Raw genomic sequence first — 23653 nt, 5'->3', positions numbered from 1 at the left:
ACCCTCTGTTGAATACCCATGCTATAGGGAAAGCGGCTGTGAGTGACTTTTTGGGGTATGATCTACTATTCTATGTCATAACTAGAAGAATATGTTTGAACCATGTTATACTTATACTATATATATATAATATATGTCCAAACATTGTTCCCCCTCAGCTTCAACGGGCATGCTGCCACTCATGCCCTGGTACACATGTATTCAGCTTTTCCTGTTTCCTGTTTCATTGACTGTAACGTTGACAGGTTTAATAAAGACCTAAAGATGAGTCAGTGTGCGAAGAGAGAGGATGAGGGATCTGACAGACCAGAGTCTCCAACATCCAGCTGTGTGTCTAAAGGAAAACCTCCTGACTTTACTAATGAACCTGGACCTCCACACACACTGTATGTGATTCCTCCACAATATACATACTATAACATGACAATGTCATCTCATAAGAGAAAATTATTCAAATGAAAACATTCTTTAGCTATCAAGAAGTTATCGAGAATGCAGGATGTGAATGAATTAACACAGATTTAATACACAACTAACTTGACTCTTGTTGTGTTTATTTGTCAGGATGAAAAGACCAGCAAAACCAACCACTGATGATGAAGACTGGGAATGTGGACTCTGTGGCTCCAGGAACACTGCTGAGGATTTAAGATGCAGAGACATGAGCTGCAAAGTGACAAAGAGCTTATCCACAAGGTAATGTTGGCTCTCTGTCTGTTTTCTTTCTTTCTTTCTTTCCTAACCTTTATCTGATTATCCAGTTGCATGTCTATGAACAGTGACAGTTCAAATGATTAACCTTTGAACTTTAGTTGTGAACCTGGACTTATCTGTGTGAACCTCAACTGATAGACACAATGAATGAATTCACATTTGGATTATGTATGATGATGGTTTTATGTCTTTATAAAATATGTTTAAAGGGGATCAGGGATCTGTACACAAAACCTTTGATCTTTAAAATGTTGGTTGATTTTATTTGTCAATATTTATATTTACAATTACTACTTTACCAGTAGTGGAACAAGTACTCATATTTGTTTGTTTTACTAAAGTAGAATACCACATGTATCATGTATGTATTCAAAAGTTACTTGAGTAAAAGTACAAAAGTATTTATCAAAATATAAGTACAATGGAAAATAATTGTTAGTTGTAGATCTGCCATTTTCTGCATTTTTCTGCAAGCGTTTTCCCTGAATACGGATAATGGGGTTTAAGTGGTTCATATATATACAAATACAATTATATGTGTGTGTGTGTGTGTGTGTGTGTGTGTGTGTGTGTGTGTGTGTGTGTGTGTGTGTGTGTGTGTGTGAAAAAAAACTGTTATCTTTCCACATGTACAGTCACAGATATGTCATAGAATATTATGACATAATATCATAATAATGTGTTCCTCATTATTTCTACCTCCTCTTTCTATATGCCTTTGTCTTTTCTATCATTGTCTTTCTCTCAGCTGGGACGCCATCACAGCCCTCCCTCTCTTTGCAGCAGACATGATGAAGTCCTGGCATAAAGACTTCACACAGGACAACCGTGACTACTATGTCCGCTGGCTGTGAGTGTTCATCACACAGAAAGCAGAACCAATACAATGTGTTCTCACCATCTTCTTGACCCCAGACCAGCTGAACAATTATCACTTGTTGAATGATGAGTTAAATCTGACTTTGTCTCTCTGTGTGTTGGTGATCAGTGTAGCGTACATGTCAACAGGAGACCCAGCTGAGGACAGTGACCTGGTGACTGATGCTCAGAACATAGAGAGGAACATATATGAGTCAGCTAACAGCAAGGTAAGAACCTAATATTCTCTCCATGAGCTTTATTTACATGTTCTAATCTAATGGATACATGAGCTACAATGTGTCTAAAATAGGGATGCCAGGTAACCATATGAACCTAGCGTCCTTATTCTGAGGTGAACAATCGACGAAAATAGTCGATCTACAAGCTTACAATGCATCACAATGCAACCCGCTGTGAGCTTTTAGATCGGCTATTTTAGGCAAACAGATTGTGTGTTGAGAGAATAAAGTATTAGACATTTTGTTTTTGTCGCATTCCTTGGCCAATAATTTGATGACCGGTGTATGCCAATGTATCCTACCGGAAGAAAAATCTCCATAAATTCAATGCTTCATGGGGTGTGTAATTGATAGAAAATAAGTAATTTTTTTGGTGAACTACTCTAATGTGGTTATCGTTGTTGTCGGGCAGAAACCTCAGATGTCCATGTGTAAAATGATTTCATGAATCTTTTCATCATACAAGCGTGCATCTCAAAAGTAGCGACAATAGCAGATATACAAGCTCACAACGTGTCGCAATGTGACAAGATGTGAGCCTGTATATCAGATTGATTAACCATTTAAACCCTATATACTTAAATTGAACAGGGTTAGGTGCCTCAGGGGTCTATTCTTGGTCCCTTACTTTTTCCCCCTCTACCCCAAATCTCTTCCTTGAAACTAGTAACTCTACAAGCTCAATGTGAGCTTGTAGAGCTGCTATTTTCACAGAATAGGGAAGCTGGGGTTCATAAGGTTAACAGTGGTCTACGTACATTAAACTGTTCACTTATGCCCAGTGATGGAAGAAGTACTCAAAATGTTTTACTTGAGTAAAAGTACAAAAGTATTGGCATTTAAGTTTCCAAATATAGCAGATCTACAAGCTCACAACGTGTCACTTTGCGATGCATGGCGAGCTTGTAGATCGGCTATTTTCAAATAGCCAAAGTATGTAGGGCTGAAGTAGTTTGTGTTTGTTTTGTAATAATAATCTAAAGCTTCAAAGTAAATAATATTTAACATTTTCAAATAATTGTAGTGGAGTAAAAGTACAATATTTGTATTTTAGATTTAGTGGAGTAGAAGTAAAAGCATAGAACATTGGAAATACTCCAGTAAAGTAAAACGTACATCAACATGGTACTTAAGTACACTACTTGAGTAAATTTACTTTCCATCACTGCTTATACCTAGTGAGGCCCTGATCTCTCCAGTCTTTTATTTTGAAAATACATAAAGTTTCCAACCAATATTAAGGAACAGTCTGTTAAAAGCTTGAAGTAGTTTGATTCTCGTTGTCTGTTGATGTGTGAAATACAGGATCAATACAGGGAACTGATGGATGAGAAGAGGTCCGAGCTGATGGAGAAGACGCCAATGAGTATGAGTGGGCCTACTGTGTACGGAATTGTAAAACTACTCCAGTACAGTGTGATTATATGTTACTAGTTACTTTGCAGACTTACATGATTTCTTTGTTTACAAAAAACGTGTTAACCCCAATTACTTGGGTTTATGGTTACACTATGGTATTCTCTAGGTAGAGGAAGTAGAGATTGTTAATCAATCTCTGGTGGCTTTGTTTTCTCAGACTGATAAAAGACAATCAATAAATAATTAAAATGTACTTGAATACATTTAAAATATACTTGAATAAATGTTAATGTATTTGGTCCATGTAAAGTGTATGTGTGGTAAACACTACAGAGGTTTATAGTGCCTTGCAACAGGATAGACTCCATCTCCTAGAGTGAAAAGTAACAGGATAGACTCCATCTCCCAGAGGTCTATAGTGCATTGTAACAACAGACTCCATCTCCCAGATGTCCATAGTGCATTGTAACAATATACTCCATCTCCCAAAGGTCTATAGTGCATTGTAACAATATACTCCATCTCCCAAAGGTCTATAGTGCATTGTAACAACAGACTCCATCTCCCAGAGGTCTATAGTGCATTGTAACAATAGACTCCATCTCCCAGAGGTCTATAGTGCATTTTAACAACAGACTCCGTCTCCCAGAGGTCTATAGTGCATTGTAACAATAGACTCCATCTCCCAGAGGTCTATAGTGCATTGTAACAACAGACTCTGTCTCCCAGAGGTCTATAGTGCATTGTAACAACAGACTCCATCTCCCAGAGGTCTATAGTGCATTGTAACAATAGACTCCATCTCCCAGAGGTCTATAGTGCATTGTAACAACAGACTCCATCTCCCAGAGGTCTATAGTGCATTGTAACAATAGACTCCATCTCCCAGAGGTCTATAGTGCATTGTAACAACAGACTCCGTCTCCCAGAGGTCTATTAGTCCAGGGGCCAACACTGATATTTTGACAAATTGGTACCACCTGAGGTGGCCGTAAAGTTTTTGTATTTTTGTATTCCTACATGTCTCTAGTTTATATTTTGGTATGATACATCTTCCAATTCAGTAGCTTAATGGCAGTTATCACTACCTACCAGCTAATGTATCCGGTAGGAGACACAAAGTAGAATCTTTGTGTCTCCTACCGGAAATACACCCGGGCATCAAATTATTGCGACAAAAAACAAAATATATCCATGTATTCAAGGCTTCATGGGGTGTGCAATTGATAACTTCTAAGATTTTTGGTGTTTGCAAAAAGACTGCTTTCCATAAGCTTGTAAAAGTTGACCCTCCTTCGGTCTAGGGTGGTCATAGCTAAATGGGTAGAGAGTCCCCCTGGGAAACTTAAAGGAGGAGTTCACCCAAAAAATGATTATTTTCTGTCAATTGCACACCCCATGAAGCCTTGAATACATGGATATATTTTGTTTTTTGTCGCAATAATTTGATGCCCGGGTGTATTTCCGGTAGGAGACACAAAGATTCTACTTTGTGTATCCTACCGGATACATTAGCCGGTTTAGAGTGATTACTGTCATTAAGCTACTGAATTGGAAGATGTATCATACCAAAATATAAACTAGAGACATGTAGGAAATGTACGGCCACCTTAGGTGGTACCAAAATCTGCCTTGGCCCCTGGACTATATAGTGCATTGTAACAATAGACTCCATCTCCCAGAGGTCTATAGTGCATTGTAACAATAGACTCCATCTCCCAGAGGTCTATAGTGCATTGTAACAATAGACTCCGTCTCCCAGAGGTCTATAGTGCATTGTAACAATAGACTCCGTCTCCCAGAGGTCTATAGTGCATTGTAACAATAGACTCTGTCTCCCAGAGGTCTATAGTGCATTGTAACAATAGACTCTGTCTCCCAGAGGTCTATAGTGCATTGTAACAATAGACTCCGTCTCCCAGAGGTCTATAGTGCATTGTAACAATAGACTCCGTCTCCCAGAGGTCTATAGTGCATTGTAACAATAGACTCCGTCTCCCAGAGGTCTATAGTGCATTGTAACAATAGACTACTTAGTCTACTGTCTACATTCTCATTCTCTTTCCTAATGGAAATACCTTTATGAATATGTCACCTAGAACATTGATTCTAAACCAGGGGGGTCCTCAAATGATTTTGGGGGTCCCCAGATGATTTGCTTAATGTGTAACATTGTTTTCTCACTCAACAGTAAACAAACCAACATAGGCCTACAGTATAAGTGTATTCAGGGTATCTGCACATTTCTAAAGTTACTATTTTTACTGCATCGACTATTACTGCATCAAAAGTAATCAACAAACTACATTATAAAAAATTGTCAAACATTGGCCAATTCTGAAATATTACCTGAAAAAAATGTTGTGAGCTTGTAGATCGGCTATTTTCAAAATATTTATCTGTGGAACCGAGTCAAACTGAATGGAATGCTTCAACTCCTACAATTCCAAGTAGGGGTGTCACGATTCACTTACCTCACGATTCGATTCAAAATCGATTCCTAGGGTGCCGATTCGATTAAAATTGCGATTCTGCGATTAATTGATATTCGATTCGATTCTGCGATTTATTGCGATTTTCTAGGGTGCCGATTCGATTAAAATTGCGATTCTGCGATTAATTGATATTCGATTCTGCGATTTATTGCGATTTTCTACCCCAAATCACTTCACACACACACACAAGTTGAATCATACACTTCAATGCAGCCAGATCATGTCAGGCAGTCTTTCTGACATTGATTTCAGACAAATTGCCAGTGTAAAAGGTACTAACTTATTAAAAAAAAAAAAAAAAAAAAATTAAAAATATTTTTTTTTTTAATAAAAAAATCGATTTTAATATTTTGATTCGATTTTTAAAATCGTGGCATTAAGAATCGCGATTTATTCATGAATCGATTTTTTTTGACAGGCCTAATTCCAAGTGCTTGTCAGGGTGGGGGGTCCCCATTTCAAATACGATTATTTTGGGGGTCGCGGCCTGAAAAGGTTGATAACTCCTGACCTATAAGGACACAAACATTTTAATACACCCAGTAGGGTCTCATATATAAATGTTATATATTAATCACCCCCCATCATGTGTTTTGGGTCTCGTCTTGACTTGACATGTGTTTTGACTCGTCTATGTCTGTTTGTTTTTGATTTACCTTTGAACTTCAGTTGTGCACCTGGACCTGAATTTAATTGTTTAATTTTATTTCATTATTATTATTGCTATCAATTTTATTTTGTCTTTGGGTGGGTGGTGGGGGGTCTAGTTTACACTACAAAGGGCTACCACACACACACACACACACACACACACACACACACACACACACACACACACACACACACACACACACACACACACACACACACACACACACACACACACACACACACACACTCATATTTCCATTGTATACATTTACATTATGTTATAGAATATTATGACATCATATCATAATACTTCCTCATTGTTTTTCCCTCCTCTTTCTATGCCTCTTTTCTTTTCTAGGCATAACAACATCACACAGAACCGCCGTGACCTATACATCCGCTGGCTGTGAGTGTTCATCACACAGAAAGCAGAACCAATACAATGTGCTCTCACCATCTTCTCACCAGACCAGCTGAACAATTATCACTTATTGAATGATGAGTTGAATCTGATGTCTGACTTTGTCTTTTTCATTCTCTGTGTGTTGGTGAGCAGTGTAGGGTACATGTCAACAGGAAACCCAGCTGAGGACAGTGACCTGGTGACTGATGTTCAGAACATAGAGAGGAACATATATGTTTTGTATATATCAGCTAACAACAGCAAGGTAAGAACCTAATATTCTCTCCATGACATGTATTTACATGTTCTAATGAATACATGAACTACAATGTAGTGGTTCCAAATACATGTCTAACATTTAACTGTTCCTCATTCAGTGACAAAAAATAAACAAACAATAAAATAAATGTTTTAAAATGTTCTAAAAAGTTTCCAAAATGGGTAACCACATGAACTATAGCGTTCTTATTCTGAGGTGAACATTCGACAAAAATAGCCGATCTGCAAGCTTACATTGCATCACAATGCAACCCGCAGTGAGCTTTTAGATCAGCTATTTTAACAGATTTGGTGTTGAGAGAATAAAGCATCGGGCCTAGTTATAGCCCCGGGGGACCCCGTCCAACTATGTATAAAGGGTTAATTATCAGAAACCTTATTTCTCCACTTTTCATCCCCCCCCCCCCCCCCCACATAAGTTAATGCCCCACTTCATCATATAAGAGTGTCACTCAAGTGTAGTAAAAATAGCAGACAAGCTCACAATGCCTCGTGCTGTGACACGTTGTGAACATGCAGTTTAGCTTTATTAACAATTTAAACCATACATACTTAAATTGAACGGGGTTCCTCAGGGGTCTATTCGTGGTCCCTCTACAGTCCCATTACAGATCTACATGCTCTTGTGAGCTTGTAGATCTGCTATTTCCACAGAATGTTTGCCCCAGAATAGGGAAGCTAGGGTTCATGGGTTAACAGTGTACTTACTACTTACATTATACTGTTCTCTTATACCTAGTGAGGTCCTGATCTGTCCAGTCTTTTATTTTGCTTTTCAGAAAACCTGGGAGTGAGATTTGTTGGCGTGTGTAGCAAATATGATTATTATTATTTGTACAATTATTTCATCGACCCATGGAGTCACCACTGCACGCCAAATGTATTTTTGTATACATTGTTGTACTTAATGTTGCACCCAGTGCAACACACCAGTTGTAATACCCCAACCAGGTACAGCTGGTACGTTGCACTGGGTGGGTGTGCTATCATTTTCCAAATCTAACCCTCAATAATGAAATCAAGTAATGTGAAGGCAGAAACTGGTGGTAGGTGTAGATTAGTTAAAGGTAGGGTAAGTGATTTGCTTTGGTTAAAATAAGTGTTAAATAGCTCTATATTCTGATAGTACTCATTGCTATAGAGTGTTTGTTCAGTATTAGGAGTGTCCTTGTCTCTCCACCTCTTTATTAAACAGAAAATGCATTTTCGTTTCAGTTTGTTTCATTTCCAATTTTATCCAACCAGGACAGAGAACTCAATCAGGATACAGATTAAACAAGTGATATTGGAAGTTATGACACTAAGAAATGAGCAGACACAATTGGAACTGGAACACTATACAAATTAAGCTTAAAAATGGGTACTTTCTCCTGATTGGCTGAGATTTTGACACCTACCGAAAAATGTATTTTCCGTTTATTAAAGAGCTGGAGAGACAGGGAGACATCTGTTACTGAAAGAACACTCTATAGCAATCAGAATATAGTATTTTAACCTTTTAACAAAATACTTTTTGTTTTAACCAAAAAATATCACTTACCCTACCTTTAATAGTGTGGGGTGTGATCATTTTGGTGGGGGATCTGGGAAACTTTTTAACAGAGCAGATATAATTGCATGTATTCTGGTGCATTTTAATAGGGAGTTTGACACCTTAACAGGCTTAGCTAACAGGGGAACATTATGGTTTTAATACCTTCCATTAACAAACAGAGACTTTGATTTTATGACTGAAGCAATTAAAGAGCCATCTTTAATAATAACTCATTAATATATCTTTATGATTGCATGCAATTAACTAGAATGTATCACTTAGGTGTCAAATGGAGTATAATGTGTATACTGTATGTGGGAATGACTGGAGTGTATTCACAGTCATAATAAATGAGTAGTGACAATAGTAGTATGACATGAGCGTAAATGCGCGCAGCATCCTTCATACAAGAGACACACGCACACCTAACATGTCTGGGTGGGTCTACTTCAGATACAATAATATAATTCACGTTATCGCTCAAATACCGGCAGAAGTGGATGTATCAGTGGTGCATGAGTGAACACAGTTTCCCACATGGGGTGATTTGACAGTGTGAGAAATATGATGTGTGGCGTGAGTGCATGTGAAAAGGGTCATTTGCGTGTGTCTCACGGTCATTTGTGTGAGAGTTGGCAGCTCTGGTTAAGGAACATAACAGCTTGATGTAGCTTCACTCTCTCATTGTCTGTTGATGTGTGAAATACAGAATGAATACTGGAAACTGATGGATGAGAAGATGTCTGAGCTGAGGAAGAAGAGTCAGATGAAGATGGGTAAGGTTCTAGCCACACGCACGCACTCGCACGCACACACTTAACCACTTAAGGTTTAAGTGATCATACTTCATTGACCAGGGTCCCCCAGGAGTCTGTACTTGGTCCACTCCTTTTTCACTTCTACACCAAATCTCTTTGTCAAAAGTAGATGATCTACAAGCTCAGAAGGTGATATTTTTGCAAGATGTTCACATATTTTCACAGAATGTTCATCTAATATGCATGAGCTAGAGATGCACCGATACAGGTTTTTTCAATTTCGATCCGATCCGATAGATTCATTTGGATATTTTCCGATACTTTCCCGATATCCGATACTTACAGTAGGCTACATAGCAAAAACTTTAAATACATTTTTTTTTAATTAAAGCCATTTATTAATTTTAGGATAGGCTTCAGTTCAAATAACAGAGTGCAGTCAGTGTACCTAATTGCAAAATGCAATGGCAACTCTTTGAAATACGTCAAATAACAAAACTACTGCCGCTTGTTGTTCACAAGGGGATTCTCTCCCAGCGCAGTGTACATGATGCCCTCGCTAATGCAAGGAGAATAGTGACTAATTTCAAATATTCTCAAGTTGCACAGTCAGTCCCGCTTTGAAGACATTCAAACAGAGCTAGGGCAGGACACAAAACGTCTTCAGCAAGACGTTCAGACAAGGTGGAACAGCTCGCTGTATATGATACAAAGCCTATACTGGAACAGCAGAATACACGATGAAACACTTTGTCCACCCCTCGGAACATTGGCTTCACATACATTGCACTTAGCTGTGCTGCTTTTTGGCGTCTCAATTGTAAAATAGCTCCAAATTAAGGACATGTTTTCTTTGTTTGTAAATACCCTTTGTTTTGCCGTTTTCAAAAAAGTTTTTTCACAGAATCAAACGTTTTATGGTCATGATTCACCAGGATCCTGGATAGCTTGATTCTAGGCTTAAATTAATTTATATAAATATTTTCGGAAAAGTCAATGGGAAAAATGCATTGAGTATTTACTTCCGGCAACTGGAAGTGGGCGGGAACTGCGACGCTCTATAGTGACCACCTGTTTCCGCGGGAATTTACTGGGGCAAGAATCTTGGGTGGGAAACATCCTGCGGACGGACCGGAAGTAGGAAATAGCGGCTCAGTGTGTTTACATTTGTCAGCAGAACGACCGTAGCTGTAGCTTCACAGGTCGCATAGCGATTCTGACTCCAAGAACGTTTGTTAGTCTTTCATCTCTGCTTTTCTCTCGCTTAACGTCTCAATTCCATCGCGTCCGATGCGAAAAGAAGTTGTCTAAGAAACTTGAACTTAAAAAAAACTCTCAAAGCTGTCTGTTGATTTCACTTCGTGGACAAGAGACCTACACGGGAGAACCCATATCCAACACTGCTGTTGGGTGAGAGACCTCCAGAGGAGGGTATCGTTCAGAGACATTTAACGGGTAAGATTAATTTCTACAAGGCATTAAAACAAATCTGACCTGGCCTGGTCCACGGCAGGGCTCATTGTGATTGTGTCGCAAGCGATTCAACCTATCGCAAACAAAAAGTTGCAACGCAATTATGATCACAAACACATACACTAATGTGTCATTAACGTCTCACACACACGCGCGCTGTGTGTGTGTGTGTGTGTGTGTGTGTGTGTGTCACACCCACGCACAGCACTACTCGTGTTTTTTTCTTCTCCACGCACCTTGACAAAATAATGGCCTATTTCTAGAAGCAAGCAACTCTTTTGACAAAAAAAGAATGATGTAGGCCATTATTTTAGGAAGGTGACGATATAACCTTAAAGGCCAAAAAGAAAAACAAGCATTTCTTTTAAAGACAAAAAATATATAATATGTTATAATCATATGTTTAATTCAGTGCCTTAAGCATGGTGGTGTGTTAAACATGTACAATTACATCTGTCTCAATCGATAACAACTACTGCAATACATCTCATTGTACACTAAATATGTCTGTACCCGCAGACGACGAGCCAGTTGCAATGGAGGCTTAAGAGGAGCCAAATCCCGTGGCAAAGAGCTCACATGATGGTCAGACCCAGGAATGGAGGACCACATCTATCCCAAAGCTCCACCTGCCAGGACATCTAGCGTGCTGCCTGAACCATCCCCTGAGAGCTCACAGTCTGTTGCAGAGGATCTCCTAAAACATGATGAAGACTGTCTTCTCTACACAGGGATTCCTCTACTTGAATTCAACACTCTTGTGTCATGCTTACAAAGCTTTGTCCGCACATCAACAATGCTTGTTTTAGATGGACCAAGGACCTCAACGGAAACAAGTCCGCAAGGACTTTTTTGGTCAGACCTTTTAGACAAAAGTATCTGAAATGTACATAATGACTCCAGATGGCGCAGTTACAACTAGATATTTCACAGCATTACAAGCATAGTAGTGACTGTAAGATTCAGTTCTTGAGTCCAGATTTTTTGCTTTCTGCAAAACACTTTCTGTACAGTCAATTACACAAGTAGTGTTTGGAAAATTCTCCAGGAAAACCTGTGGCATAGTAGCTTTTATGGTTTCACGAGGCAGCCATGGAATCAGATCCTTAGTGTGCTCAGCAATTACATCTATCCAGAATGACAATGTTTTACCAGCCTGACTATGTGACCTTTTGAAGTGTTTTGCCGAATCAAGTTTCATTAATGTCATTAAAAATTGATCTTTGATTGATTGAAATTTTTATTAGGCAAAAGAATGTAAAACAACACAGTTACATTTATAATACCTATGGTGGGAAATGTAGCGACACATTCATAACCGAAAACTCTGTGCCCATTAATATTGTCCCTAAAATGGACAAAATACTTAATTCAACTTGATTATCTCATTGGAAATTAGACAATACTGTTTCTGGATTATCTCATTAGAAATTACATAAGCATTTATTAAGGCCTCTCAAAACAGAAATACATAAAATACAATTAACAGTGATGTGATTGTGATCTAAATTGTGTCTATTGCTTTACATTAACTCTCCTCTCAGATTTACAAGGGCTGCACAAAAGATGAAAGATGATTTGTGTCCTAGGACAAATGCATTGATGAAAGATTTCGCACTGTGTTTGTGTAACTGTACAGTAGGTTTGTGTGTGTGTGTGTGTGTGTGTGTGTGTGTGTGTGTGTGTGTGTGTGTGTGTGTGTGTGTGTGTGTGTGTGTGTGTGTGTGTGTGTGTGACAGAGTGTGTTCAGGTCTGAATCATGTAGGCTTGGGTTTGCCTGGCCCTGCCTTTTAACATCGGCTCTGTAACTGAGCTAACTGACCATCTGTCTGGAGGTGACTTGAAGTACTGTACTTAAGTACAAATTTGAGGAATCTTTACTTTACTGGAGTATTTTCAATTTGCAGTACTTGTACGTCTAGGCCACTACATCTAAGAGGCAAATATTGTACTTTTTACTCCACTATAATTATTTGAAAACTTGAGTTACTAGTTACTTTGTAGATTTTCATTATTACAAATCATGCATTAAACACTTTACCCGATACTTCGGCTATTTGAAAATAGCAGACCTACAAGCTTTCGTTGTGAAATTGTAGATCGGCTATTTTCAAAATGCTTTTTAACATTTTGAAGACTTGTGAAATGGGACATTTTGTATAATGAGTACTTTTACTTGGTTACTTAGTTATGGTAAGTGTAAGCCGTGTTTGTGCGCATAGCGTCTCTCACAGTAAAATCCTCAGTGTTCATTATCCAGACCAGTTGTAATTGTGAGTGTGCAAATAGAACCATGCTCATTTGTACAGTCAGTTATATTAAGAAGGTGAGAATAGCCACCACACAATACAATACATGTCCTTTCCTTTGTTGACAGTGGGATAATATGAACGTCATATGCAAATTAGCCATGAGGTGGTCTTAGAATGTCAACAAACAGTACGTGTTTCCTCGCCGAGTCGCCGACCCAAATAAAATAAAATACTGGAGTGCTTGGCTTCGGCCTGCACGTTTAATTATATTAATCTACCTATCTGTGTTGCATTTTTACTGCTGTTGATGATATGACCTCAGCACGCAGGGACTGATGGTTATCTTAAATGATAACGGTTCATAAATGACGTATTGATTACGTGAATCAGCTGTGTCGGGAGGTATCTAAAACATTTAGGACAGGTCGTAATAATGGATGCGTACATTTACATTAGCCTACTTAGAACTGGACTCCACAAAGCGATACGAGGCCACTTCTTAACGTCATCATGCATGATGTGTTAATGCATGTGTACTAGAGTGCCCCACACGAAGCACTCTAGTTTAAGCCATTCATTTAGTTTGGTTCGGTTGTAATGACAGCCACGCACAGCACATGTTGTCCCTGAGCTCATTGTGACGTTAAGAAAAGCCGAGTCTTAATAACAAACATCTTGGAAAATCGCTATGCGACCTGTGAAGCTGCAGCTACGTTCTGCTGGCAAATGTAAACACATGAGCCGCTACTTTCTACTTCCGGTCCCTCCGCAGCAGAGACGTGCAGAGAGATTTGGAGAGGCAGGGGCTGGAATTTCAAAAGGGCACATGCACGGACACATGCGCGCGTGCATGTGTCCCCCCTGCGCGCGCGAAGCGCGCGTGCGAAATTTTGCGGATATTCGTCGGATTCGGGTACTTTTTTACCCGTTTTTTGTTACTTTATTTCGGTTTTAGGGTTAGGTTATAGATATATAAAAAAAAAAAATTAAAACAACTTTTTTTTATAATTTTTTTATTGGTGGCTTTGGATAAAACATTGGTGGCTATAGCCACCGAAGCCCCCGCCTAACGACGCCACTTATTCTTCTGTATAATGAGTACTTTTACTTAAGTAAAGAAATTGAGTACTTTTCCCACCACTGCTGCTGACACCGAGAGAGAGAGAGAGAGAGAGAGAGAGAGATATAGGCTCCTGCTTGACAAGTAATTTAACAGCTATATATATATTTTTTTGGTCCATACATACCTAATCTGTCTCAAACAATTGGTCCGTGTTCTGCGTGCATCCACTGCGTTCAGTTGTGGCCTCAGTTAGGTTTCGATTGTGTATAATATACTTCGTTTGCCGGGCGGTATCGCGCACCCAAAAAATAGCCGATCCACAAGCTCACAATGCCTGGCGTTGCGACGCGTTGTGAGCTTGTAAATCAACTATAATTCTGCGCGAGCACTGCACGGCACGGGTCTCAATTAAGTAAGCTTTACTGCAGGTGCGCGCAGGGGTTTCTACAGTTTACAGTCAGAGGAGACAAGGGCACTTTTTACCGACAGACAAAAGGGCAGGGGCTCAAGCCCCCTTTGATGTCTATGTGTGCACGTGCATGCTCCGCAGGATGTTTCCCACTCATCAGGAAACTACCCGCGGAAACAGGTGGATAGTGAGTCTAGGGTTGATGTGGTTAAACTAACATGTTCACACTGTGTCCATTTAACTCTTACTTCATACTGGAGGGGGAGGGGCTAACCTCCAAGTATGATGTAAGAACAAAATGGCGGCTGTGTGAATATGGTTAATTTAGTTTACAGTGATATTCAAGTACAGTCATAAAACAATGAATCAGACCTCTTGTCTTCTATTACTTATCATGTCTAATGAATGTTTGTTTGTTTGTTGCTCTTCTGTAGAGATGGACAGTGATGACAGTGATGTCAGTGATGACAGTGATGAGTTGTACCAGGAGAAAGTGAGCATGAAACAGTCTGGTCAGATGGAGATGAAGTCCATGGATCAGACATCAACACCTCCCCTTCCTCCTCGTGGCAAGGTTATTATAATTTTGCCAATCTGGGAACCCATTTGGTAGATGTTATTTTTTTTTACTTTTTTTAATCTTTTGAAATTATATTATATATTATAATTGTAGGAATATTTTATTTTTGATATTTACTTGTGACCCATAAAAGTTGGTCTGCGACCCAAACATGGGTCCCGACCCACTGTTTGGGAAACGCCTTTGGGAATCGCCTGAGCATCACACTTCAGCGGTCCCAACATCTTACTATTTAAAATTTATGGTATATTTCTTTTTTTTGTGATCCTTGAAAACCTTGTGAAATAATAATAAAAAAATGTAGGAAACAAAAAAAGGGATATTTATTGTGACCCATAGAAATGGGTCAAACCCAGGACACTGCTGTACACTGTCTCGGTTTGTTGCGCTATGCTTCTCTCTCGCGCACACACACTCGTGCACGCATGTGTGAGCACACACACACACACACACACACACACACACACACACACACACACACACACACACACACAGCTCACAAGTTGTGAGCTTCTAGCTCGGCTATTGTCAATATTCTTACACGCCGCCGCTGTGCAACAAAGTGAAAGAGTTATAGGTGTAGAGGGAAAAAATAGCATCAAACGTTTATCTGAAACACAATTCCATACAATGCGGAGGGGGTCCATCTCTCTCTCAGCTAGGGGGTCCTTGGCCTGAAAACGTTGAAGACCCCTGAAATAGACCCTTACGGGTCCATTTGGTTCCAGTTATGGGGGGCAGCAAGAGTTTGAGAACTAACTAACTTGAGGTCTTCAAGTGCTGACCTACTCGAGGTGCCTAAAATGACATATAAAAAATACGGTGAAGCAGCATTCTGCTTTTACGGACCAACAGTGTGGAATAAACTCCCATTACACCTAAAACAGGCAGCCTCTGTCGATAGCTTTAAAGCACAGCTCAAGACCTATTTCTTCACTCTTGCTTTTAGCTGACTCTTTGGTTGATTTTTAAGTCCTCACTGTATTGCCTATTTTAATGTTTTATGCTTTTGCTTTTATTTTATTTTATTTTTTGTTTGCTTTATTGTTAAATTGGTTGTAACTGTAACTGTATTCTTGCTCTGTAAAGCACTTTGCGCTGCATTTCATGTCATGAAAGGTGCTATACAAATAAAGTTTATTATTATTATTATTACATGAGCCATCATGCAGCCTGTGTGCTTTTGGACGCACTGTACTCTACTGTAACGTGTGACATTTCAGCATAACCACCAATAGAGAAGAGAGGTATGGAGGTTTTCGTGTATGATAGCGCAGCGGTTCTCAACCTGTGTGGGTCGGGTCTAGCCTGGCATGGCTAGGCCCTGGAGCAGTCTAGTCTAGCCTGGCATGGCTAGGCCCTGGAGCAGTCTAGTCTAGCCTGGCATGGCCAGACTAATATCACTGCGTAGATATTAGTCTGGAATCTCTGTGTGGAATCTTCATTTCCAAGGGGCGAATTTAAATAAATGCCTCTGGTGATAAACCCGCCCCACATTTGCATACTGGGCCCCTACTTTGTAGGGAGTTAAATCCATTCTCAACTGAGCGGTATCAGACCTAATCTGCAATTATTGTTTTTTTAAATGGCAGACTCCCAAGATGACAGTGAAGTGACAATTTAAGGACTTTTAAGACCTTTTAAATAAATAAATGTATAAAATAAAAAATAAAAGAAAAAGACCATTACGGCATCAAAAGTAATCAACAAACAATATAGAAAACTGGTCAAACATTGGCCAAATTGTCAAATGATAATATTATTTGACAATTTGGCCAATGTTTGACCACTCGGTTCCACAGATACATTTAGCCTCTTTCTTATATTATAAGAAAGAGGCTAAATGTATCGCCTGTGTGTGTGTGTGTGTGTGTGTGTGTGTGTGTGTGTGTGTGTGTGTGTGTGTGTGTGTGTGTGTGTGTGTTCTTTTTAAGATAGCAATGTTCTTTTTCTTGAGCATTTAATCTACAAAACAAAGGATACTGTTCACAACTGTCCTTATAAAGCAGGACTTAAAGCAGAATTTTGAACTAAAGTTTTATTACCTTTTCTATGATGTTATGATATCTTAGGATGAATGGTACAGTAGAACAATTTCATAACTCCATCCCTGGTCCGCCACAGCTTAAAACGTGTGCGGATAGGCCTAGGTTAGATCACATATTTTAATAGTTTTTTTTTTTTTTTTTGGTGAGATCTGACGTTCATAGTGACAGAACACTATGCAACCCAAAAAAAAAGCGACTTTACAGCATGTTTTAAGCTGTGGCGGACCAGGGATGGAGTTATGAAATTGTTCTACTGTACCATTCATCCTAAGATATCATAACATCACAGAAAAGGTAAGAAAACTTTAGTCCAAAATTCTCCTTTAAGTCATTGACCATATGGTAGTCAAACCAGCATGTTTATTTTGAGGTAAACCATTGCAAAAACGTTGCACATCTACAAGCTTATTACGTCGCAACACATTGTATCTTGTAGATCAACTATTTTCAGAACAGATATTCCATGTACAGCGTAAACTTAAAAGACACTAGTATAGATCATTACGTAATCACCAAACCCACTCGATTCTTGTTGCCTGATCAGGTTATAATACTAGGCTGCACCAGCGCTCCTGTTTTCTGACCTAAAGGGGCGTGTTTAACATCTCCGGCGAGAGAATCTGTGTGATCCCATTGGTTCACCGATCTGTCCGTCAGCCCCCGCCCCGTCAACACAACATTACGAGCGACGCCCACTGCACTCTGGTTTGTTGGGGAAATGAAACACTTCCTATATCGGGTACACCGACGCGCTGGTCCAGGCTTTTATTTTTTAGCAAAACTAAACAATAAAAGCCTGGAGATCGAGGCTAGGTTAATACTAAGCCTCACACCTAGGACTCACCTAACAACAACAACAGTCTTTATTTATGTGTATTTAATATCCATGAATTTCTTTTCTTGCTTTCTTGCTTTTCTTCTATTTTTTTGCTCTGTTTTTAGGGAACTATTCCTTTGCATAGTGAGATGGAAGAACATCCTGTTACAGAGTCACAGTCCTCTCCACATCCCTCTCTGGAGCTCCACGATGAAACTGATCTAAATTCATGCTTCAGTGGTTTGAGGATAGAAGAATCCATCTCTCTGCCCCGTTCTCACAGATTATCCTCACTGAGCCAAATTCCATGTTTAGAGAACAAGATAAGTTTCAGAGCCAAGCGGTCCCACAGCGTAAATGATGTTACACTACTGGACAAAACACAGAAAATTACACCTGATATCATTGTTGTGGAAAACAAGGAAAGCTACAGGTTCCACAGCACCCAAGCAGGACTGTTCCAATGCAACGTGACCGACCTGGTGTTTAAGATGGAGACAGAGGGAGATGTGACTTACAGGACAGTCCCCTGGGACCGAAGGCTTCTATCCCAGCTTGGCATGAAGAGGCCTGCAGGACCACTCTTTGACATCAAAGGTTCTCAGGGGTCTGTGTGTCAGTTACACTTTCCACATTGTGAGATCCTCTCCATGGGTGGAGGCAAATCCTTGTATGTTCTCCATGTGATGGATGATGGGCGCATTGAGCTGATCTACCCCGATGTGATCACAGAAACTCATGTTATCATAAATGTAAATGCATTTTCTCCCCATGGTCTTGTCACTGATGTTGACAGCACCAAGCAGGCATTGGTGTCACTGTTTTATACACCACCAATTGATGATGATGATGATGATCCCATATCAACCCTGAATGTATTGCTCCTACCTGGGAACGTTGTGCTGGATGAAGTGAAGAACAAAAGGAGGAAGAGAAATGGAAAAGAGATTTACATTGAAAAGCCTTCCTGTGAACTAATCCCAAATCAAGAATACACCCTCTCCACTTCCCCTCAAGATGATTCCATCACGATTGAACCAAATAAGGCAAAATTTAAAGTTGATGAATTATCCTATCACAATTACATTTCAACATTTGAAGTGACATTAGAGGCTAAGTTTAAGCATCTTAAGCTGCTTCTAAGAGACAGTAACACCTCAAACTGTGCATGGGATCGCCGTGTAAACTTTTCAGCTCCTGCTTTAAGAAGACAACAAGTTCAGTGCACACTGGATCTTCCAGCAGAAGCCAGGCTGTTTGATGTGCGGAGCAGCTTCATCGACAGCGTTTCAGATCCTGTCCTCAACCGTGTCCTGGACAAACTTTTAGAGAAGGGGGTGATAATCAAAGAAGAGTATGATGAAACCCGTGGGAAGCAAGTGATACATGAAAAAGCACGTTGTGTCATCGACACAGTGAAGAGCAAAGGAACTGCTGCAAGTTCAAGCATGATATTGATTCTACGTGAAACCGACCCATTTCTCTCTGAACATCTTGGGTTGATTTAAAACTGTAGCATTGTACTTAACACATTGGGTGCCAAAACCGGGATCCGGTTTTACATTTTTAGCGCTTAGGTGCCAAAACCGTGAATAATCGTGAAATCAATGTTTGTTTGTTTTTTTCCATAAGGGGGGGCTAGCGCAACTTTGGAACCACCCACAGTGCCTCTGAGAAGGAAGGGACAGATCGATCACCGTCAAGATCTTGCCAGTGTTGCCAGGTCTGCTTATTATAAGCGACCTTGGGCTTGTTTTCCTGTAAAGTTGCTTTTGTTTGTTTCTGAAGTGTAGTTCCTCATTTTGGGCTGGCTTTCAAGATTATTTTTTTGAAAATAGCTGATATAATAGGGCTCAAGTGGTGAAACTGGTCGCTTCTTTTGGGCTTGTTTTTAGACCTGGTTGCTTGTTTTCCTCACATAATCCGGCAACAGCAAAGCTTTTTCACCCGCACTAAAACAAAAAATACATAGCATTCTCCACCAGCTCAGGGCTGACAACGGGCTCTAGTCTAGTCTCCAATCGAGCAAGTTTGGTTTCTCATGTTCAGGTCGATAGAGGTCCGACCCGATGGAACGAAGCTATCCGACAACAATTTGTCGGCAGCAGACGCTTTCCAACGCCTCCTAACACTCAGCTGCCTTTTGACCTGGTCTCTTCACTCCAGTTTGCACTAAACCCAGACGATATCTTCAACACAGTCTACTGGAAAAGAGGGAGTTATGGTACAAATACCATGAGCTGTTCTGAGAGAGCTCCATGTCCCTCTGGCTTCCTCACCGCCAGCATATATATCATGATAAGAAGACATCTGTACCACCTACTCCCTGTTCCATCCTGACAGGACATCTGGTGATACATACAATGTACAACAGACCTTTTGACTATGCACAGTGGACACATATCGTAGTAAACTACTAAAATCTAATTTCCTTTCCTATTCATTGGCTATCTCGTCCTCTTTGCCTGGGCACTAAAACAATCTTAAGCGGAAAGAACATTTTGGATTCTCGACTGGAATGTACTTTTTTGGACATTCTTCAAGGCGCTATGATCATTCGTAAAAGAAACAACAACAAACAAGCAGAGATTGCATAGGGATGTGGTGAGTTTATTAACAGAGAACTTTTCTGACCAAAGTCTCCACAGGACCTTTAAGATGATCATGGACTCTAGATTATTATGGAAGCTTGGACTTTGCAGAGATGGGCGGCTTTTTGATGCTAAAGGAATACAGACTGTTGAATTTCTATTACAACTATTGTCAACCAGAATTCTAAGACAATAGTTTCTCCTGGGTGCAATGTATTTAATCCTGGACCCCTGGAATCCTGCCTCTATATAGATTATTATAGAGCCTATACTACAAATATTATTTTAGAATTTCGGAATTAAATTGTTGTTGATATTTCAAAAGTTTCTGTAATCAATTATTCTGTATTTTCAAGTAAAACTTTTGTTCTTTATCAAGACTCTACTTGCCTTCTTTTCTATTCAGCCCTTGATGTGTGTAAATGTGAACGGGTGTGGTGAGTAAATCAATTTACTCAATTTACAGCTAAGTTGTAAATGTTACTTAAATTGTTATTCTTAATTATTATTTTGTTATTATGATTATTTGTCAACTTTGTGATAAAGAGCCATTATAGACATGATTTGGAATGTGAGCTTCTCCACAGTTAGTAACTCATTTAAAGGTGCATAATAGTGATTGTATCCTGGGTGATTCATGTGACAACTTTAAGCTCTGTGGACATTTATCAGAGCACGGAAGGTGAGAGGGTTGTGGTCGGTCCATGAGGCCAACAGACATCAGAAGGTCTAAACAGTATAATATTAAAAAGAATCTATAATATGTACATTGAAACTATACAAATTATAGGATACCAGGTCTAAAAATGAACCTGGCATCTGTCTACATGCTATCTATATTACATTTTAGCCTGTGCATAAACCTGCAAGCTAGGTCGTCAAGGCTAGGGCAAGTGCTACGGGTTAAGGTACAGTCTGAATAGGTGAGTCTTTTGATTACGGCGGAAGATTGGGAGTGAGTCTGCAGTTCTAACTTTAATGGGGAGTTTGTTCCACAGGTTGGGAGCCAGAAGGGAGACGAGCCAAGAAGCAGGAACATCACATCTCGTCTTGCATTTTGGTGTAAGCATCATGAGGGCTGTTAACACTTGCATGACTAAGCCATCAACATGACCGATTTTGAGAATTTAAAGTGGATTATCTTCTCTCACGAAGCTCTGAGAAAGTTCCCCTTTCATGACTTTTCCTAAATATTTGTTTCAAATCATCTCCGTTTTTTTTCTTTTCTGAAACGTATTATAAATATGAATTATATACCATATATACCATCCCAGTCGTCATATTTTGGCTAAATTGACCGCTCTCCCCCTCTCTCCCCCAGGGTAGAGCACTTTACACCTCGTTTACCCCCCGCAGAGCGGCCCGCAGCGCAGCAGAGAACTGCTGCACTGCGAGTCTATGTTGCCATGTCTGCTTATTATAAGCGACTTTGGGCTTGTTTTTCACGTCTTTCTATTATTATTATTATTATTATTATTACCCATATAATTACAATATAATGGTAATACTTTTCTACTCCACTACAGCTCAGAGGCAAATCTTGTACTTTTACTCCACTACAATTATTTGAAAACTTTAGTTACTAGTTACTTTATAAATATCTTTTCATATTGTTTAGATTAGCTTCATGCATACTTTTACTCCACTACAATTAGGCTATTTGAAAACTTTAGTTACTAGTTATATATATAGTTAAGAATTCAATTTCATTTGACAATGCTTCATGTCTCACTGTTTTCTCAGGGCAAAACGCATGCAGTAACATTTTCATAGACCTGCCTGCTTATTTCTCTCTCAAGATTTGGCAACCCGTTTCAACTTTCACTTTCATTGCAAAGCAGCGGAAAAATAATAGATCTACAAGCATACAGCTTGTCACGTAGCAACTGTTTTGTGCTTGTAGATCAGATATTTTGCGCAGGATTGGTCACACGTGGAAACATACCAACGTGTTCACGTGTTGCGCTGTTGTCAGCGACGTGGAAAGTGATGATAGAAGGAGACACTTTACGCTTAGGCATAATAGGCAAATAATGTGAATAGTATTATTATGAATAATACTAATATTGGTTTGTCAAGAGATATCCATGTGATTTGGACAATGGAGATAGTCACATTAGACAGTGGCTTCAGCTTCATATAGGCTTCATGTTACAGAATCTGCAGTTACATTTTATAATACTATTTTATATATATATATATATACTACATTACTATTTTATATATTTTGTGCCTGCCTACAACAACAACAACATTATGTGGGTTCACTGACTGAGCAGAGTGCAATTGAGATGTTAATGGCTATTTAGAAGACAATGGAACCCCCCACGGTTTGGGGGAGAAGCTGTGAGCTGGTCTGGAGCACAGAGGTGAGACAGTAGCCAATAGGATAGCCTTATTTGGGGATCAAAATGATCGTATTTCAGGCTGTGTAGGTATAAATGAAACCTCAGTCATGCTAGTGTTAACACCTGCTTTAGCCTACCTGCAGTTCCTAATAGATTTGTCTTGATTAATTGAATACACAGGACCACAATGGAAACAAGCCTTTTTGTGTAATCCTTTTTGCGAACTCTTCATACAGTATTCAATCAATCAATCAAAATAAAAATGTTCTCTAGGCAGTGGTGTAAAGTAACTAAGTGCATTTACTCAAGTACTGTACCAAGTACAATTTTGAGGTACTTTTACTTTACTGGAGTATTTCCAATTGTCTATACTTTTACTTTTACTCCACTACAATTATTTTAAAACTTTAGTTACTAGTTACTTTGCAGATATCAATTATTACATTATAAAACATACATTATCCACTTTAGCCATATTTTATACAGAGGCTATTTGAAAATAGCAGATCTACAAGCCCCCAACGCGTTGCATCGCGGCACGTTGTGGGCTTGTAGATCGGCTAATTTCAAACATTTTAGTACTTTTACTTTACATTTTGATACCAATACTTTTGTACCTTTACTCAAGTAAATTTTGAACTTCTGACTTTTGCTTTACTTTTACTTACTATGCATTGCAGTTTTGATACTTTTACTTAAGTAAAACATTTGAGTACTTTTTCCACCACTGACACACGCACGCACTCACTCACACACACACACACACACACACACACACA

The 23653-nt window shown here is 39.4% G+C and overlaps 1 protein-coding gene across 1 annotated transcript; it reads left to right on the top strand.

The window, feature by feature from the left end:
• Positions 1–264: 264 nt before the first annotated feature.
• LOC311047070 (uncharacterized protein) lies at positions 265–19609 on the top strand (the record flags this gene model as incomplete). Its single annotated transcript, XM_084059655.1, has 10 exons — positions 265–386; positions 565–696; positions 1463–1564; positions 1703–1802; positions 3120–3199; positions 6678–6725; positions 6876–6987; positions 9245–9311; positions 14925–15064; positions 19568–19609. 10 exons carry the CDS (start codon positions 265–267, stop codon positions 19607–19609), a joined length of 945 nt encoding a protein of 314 aa, XP_083915781.1.
• Positions 19610–23653: the final 4044 nt, after the last annotated feature.

This window comes from Gymnoscopelus microlampas, assembly GCF_963454915.1.
Source record: "Gymnoscopelus microlampas genome assembly, chromosome: 6".
In the NCBI taxonomy this organism is placed as follows: domain Eukaryota; kingdom Metazoa; phylum Chordata; class Actinopteri; order Myctophiformes; family Myctophidae; genus Gymnoscopelus; species Gymnoscopelus microlampas.
Note: the sequence above shows the minus strand (reverse complement) of the source record. Positions and strands in the feature narration are given on the sequence as shown.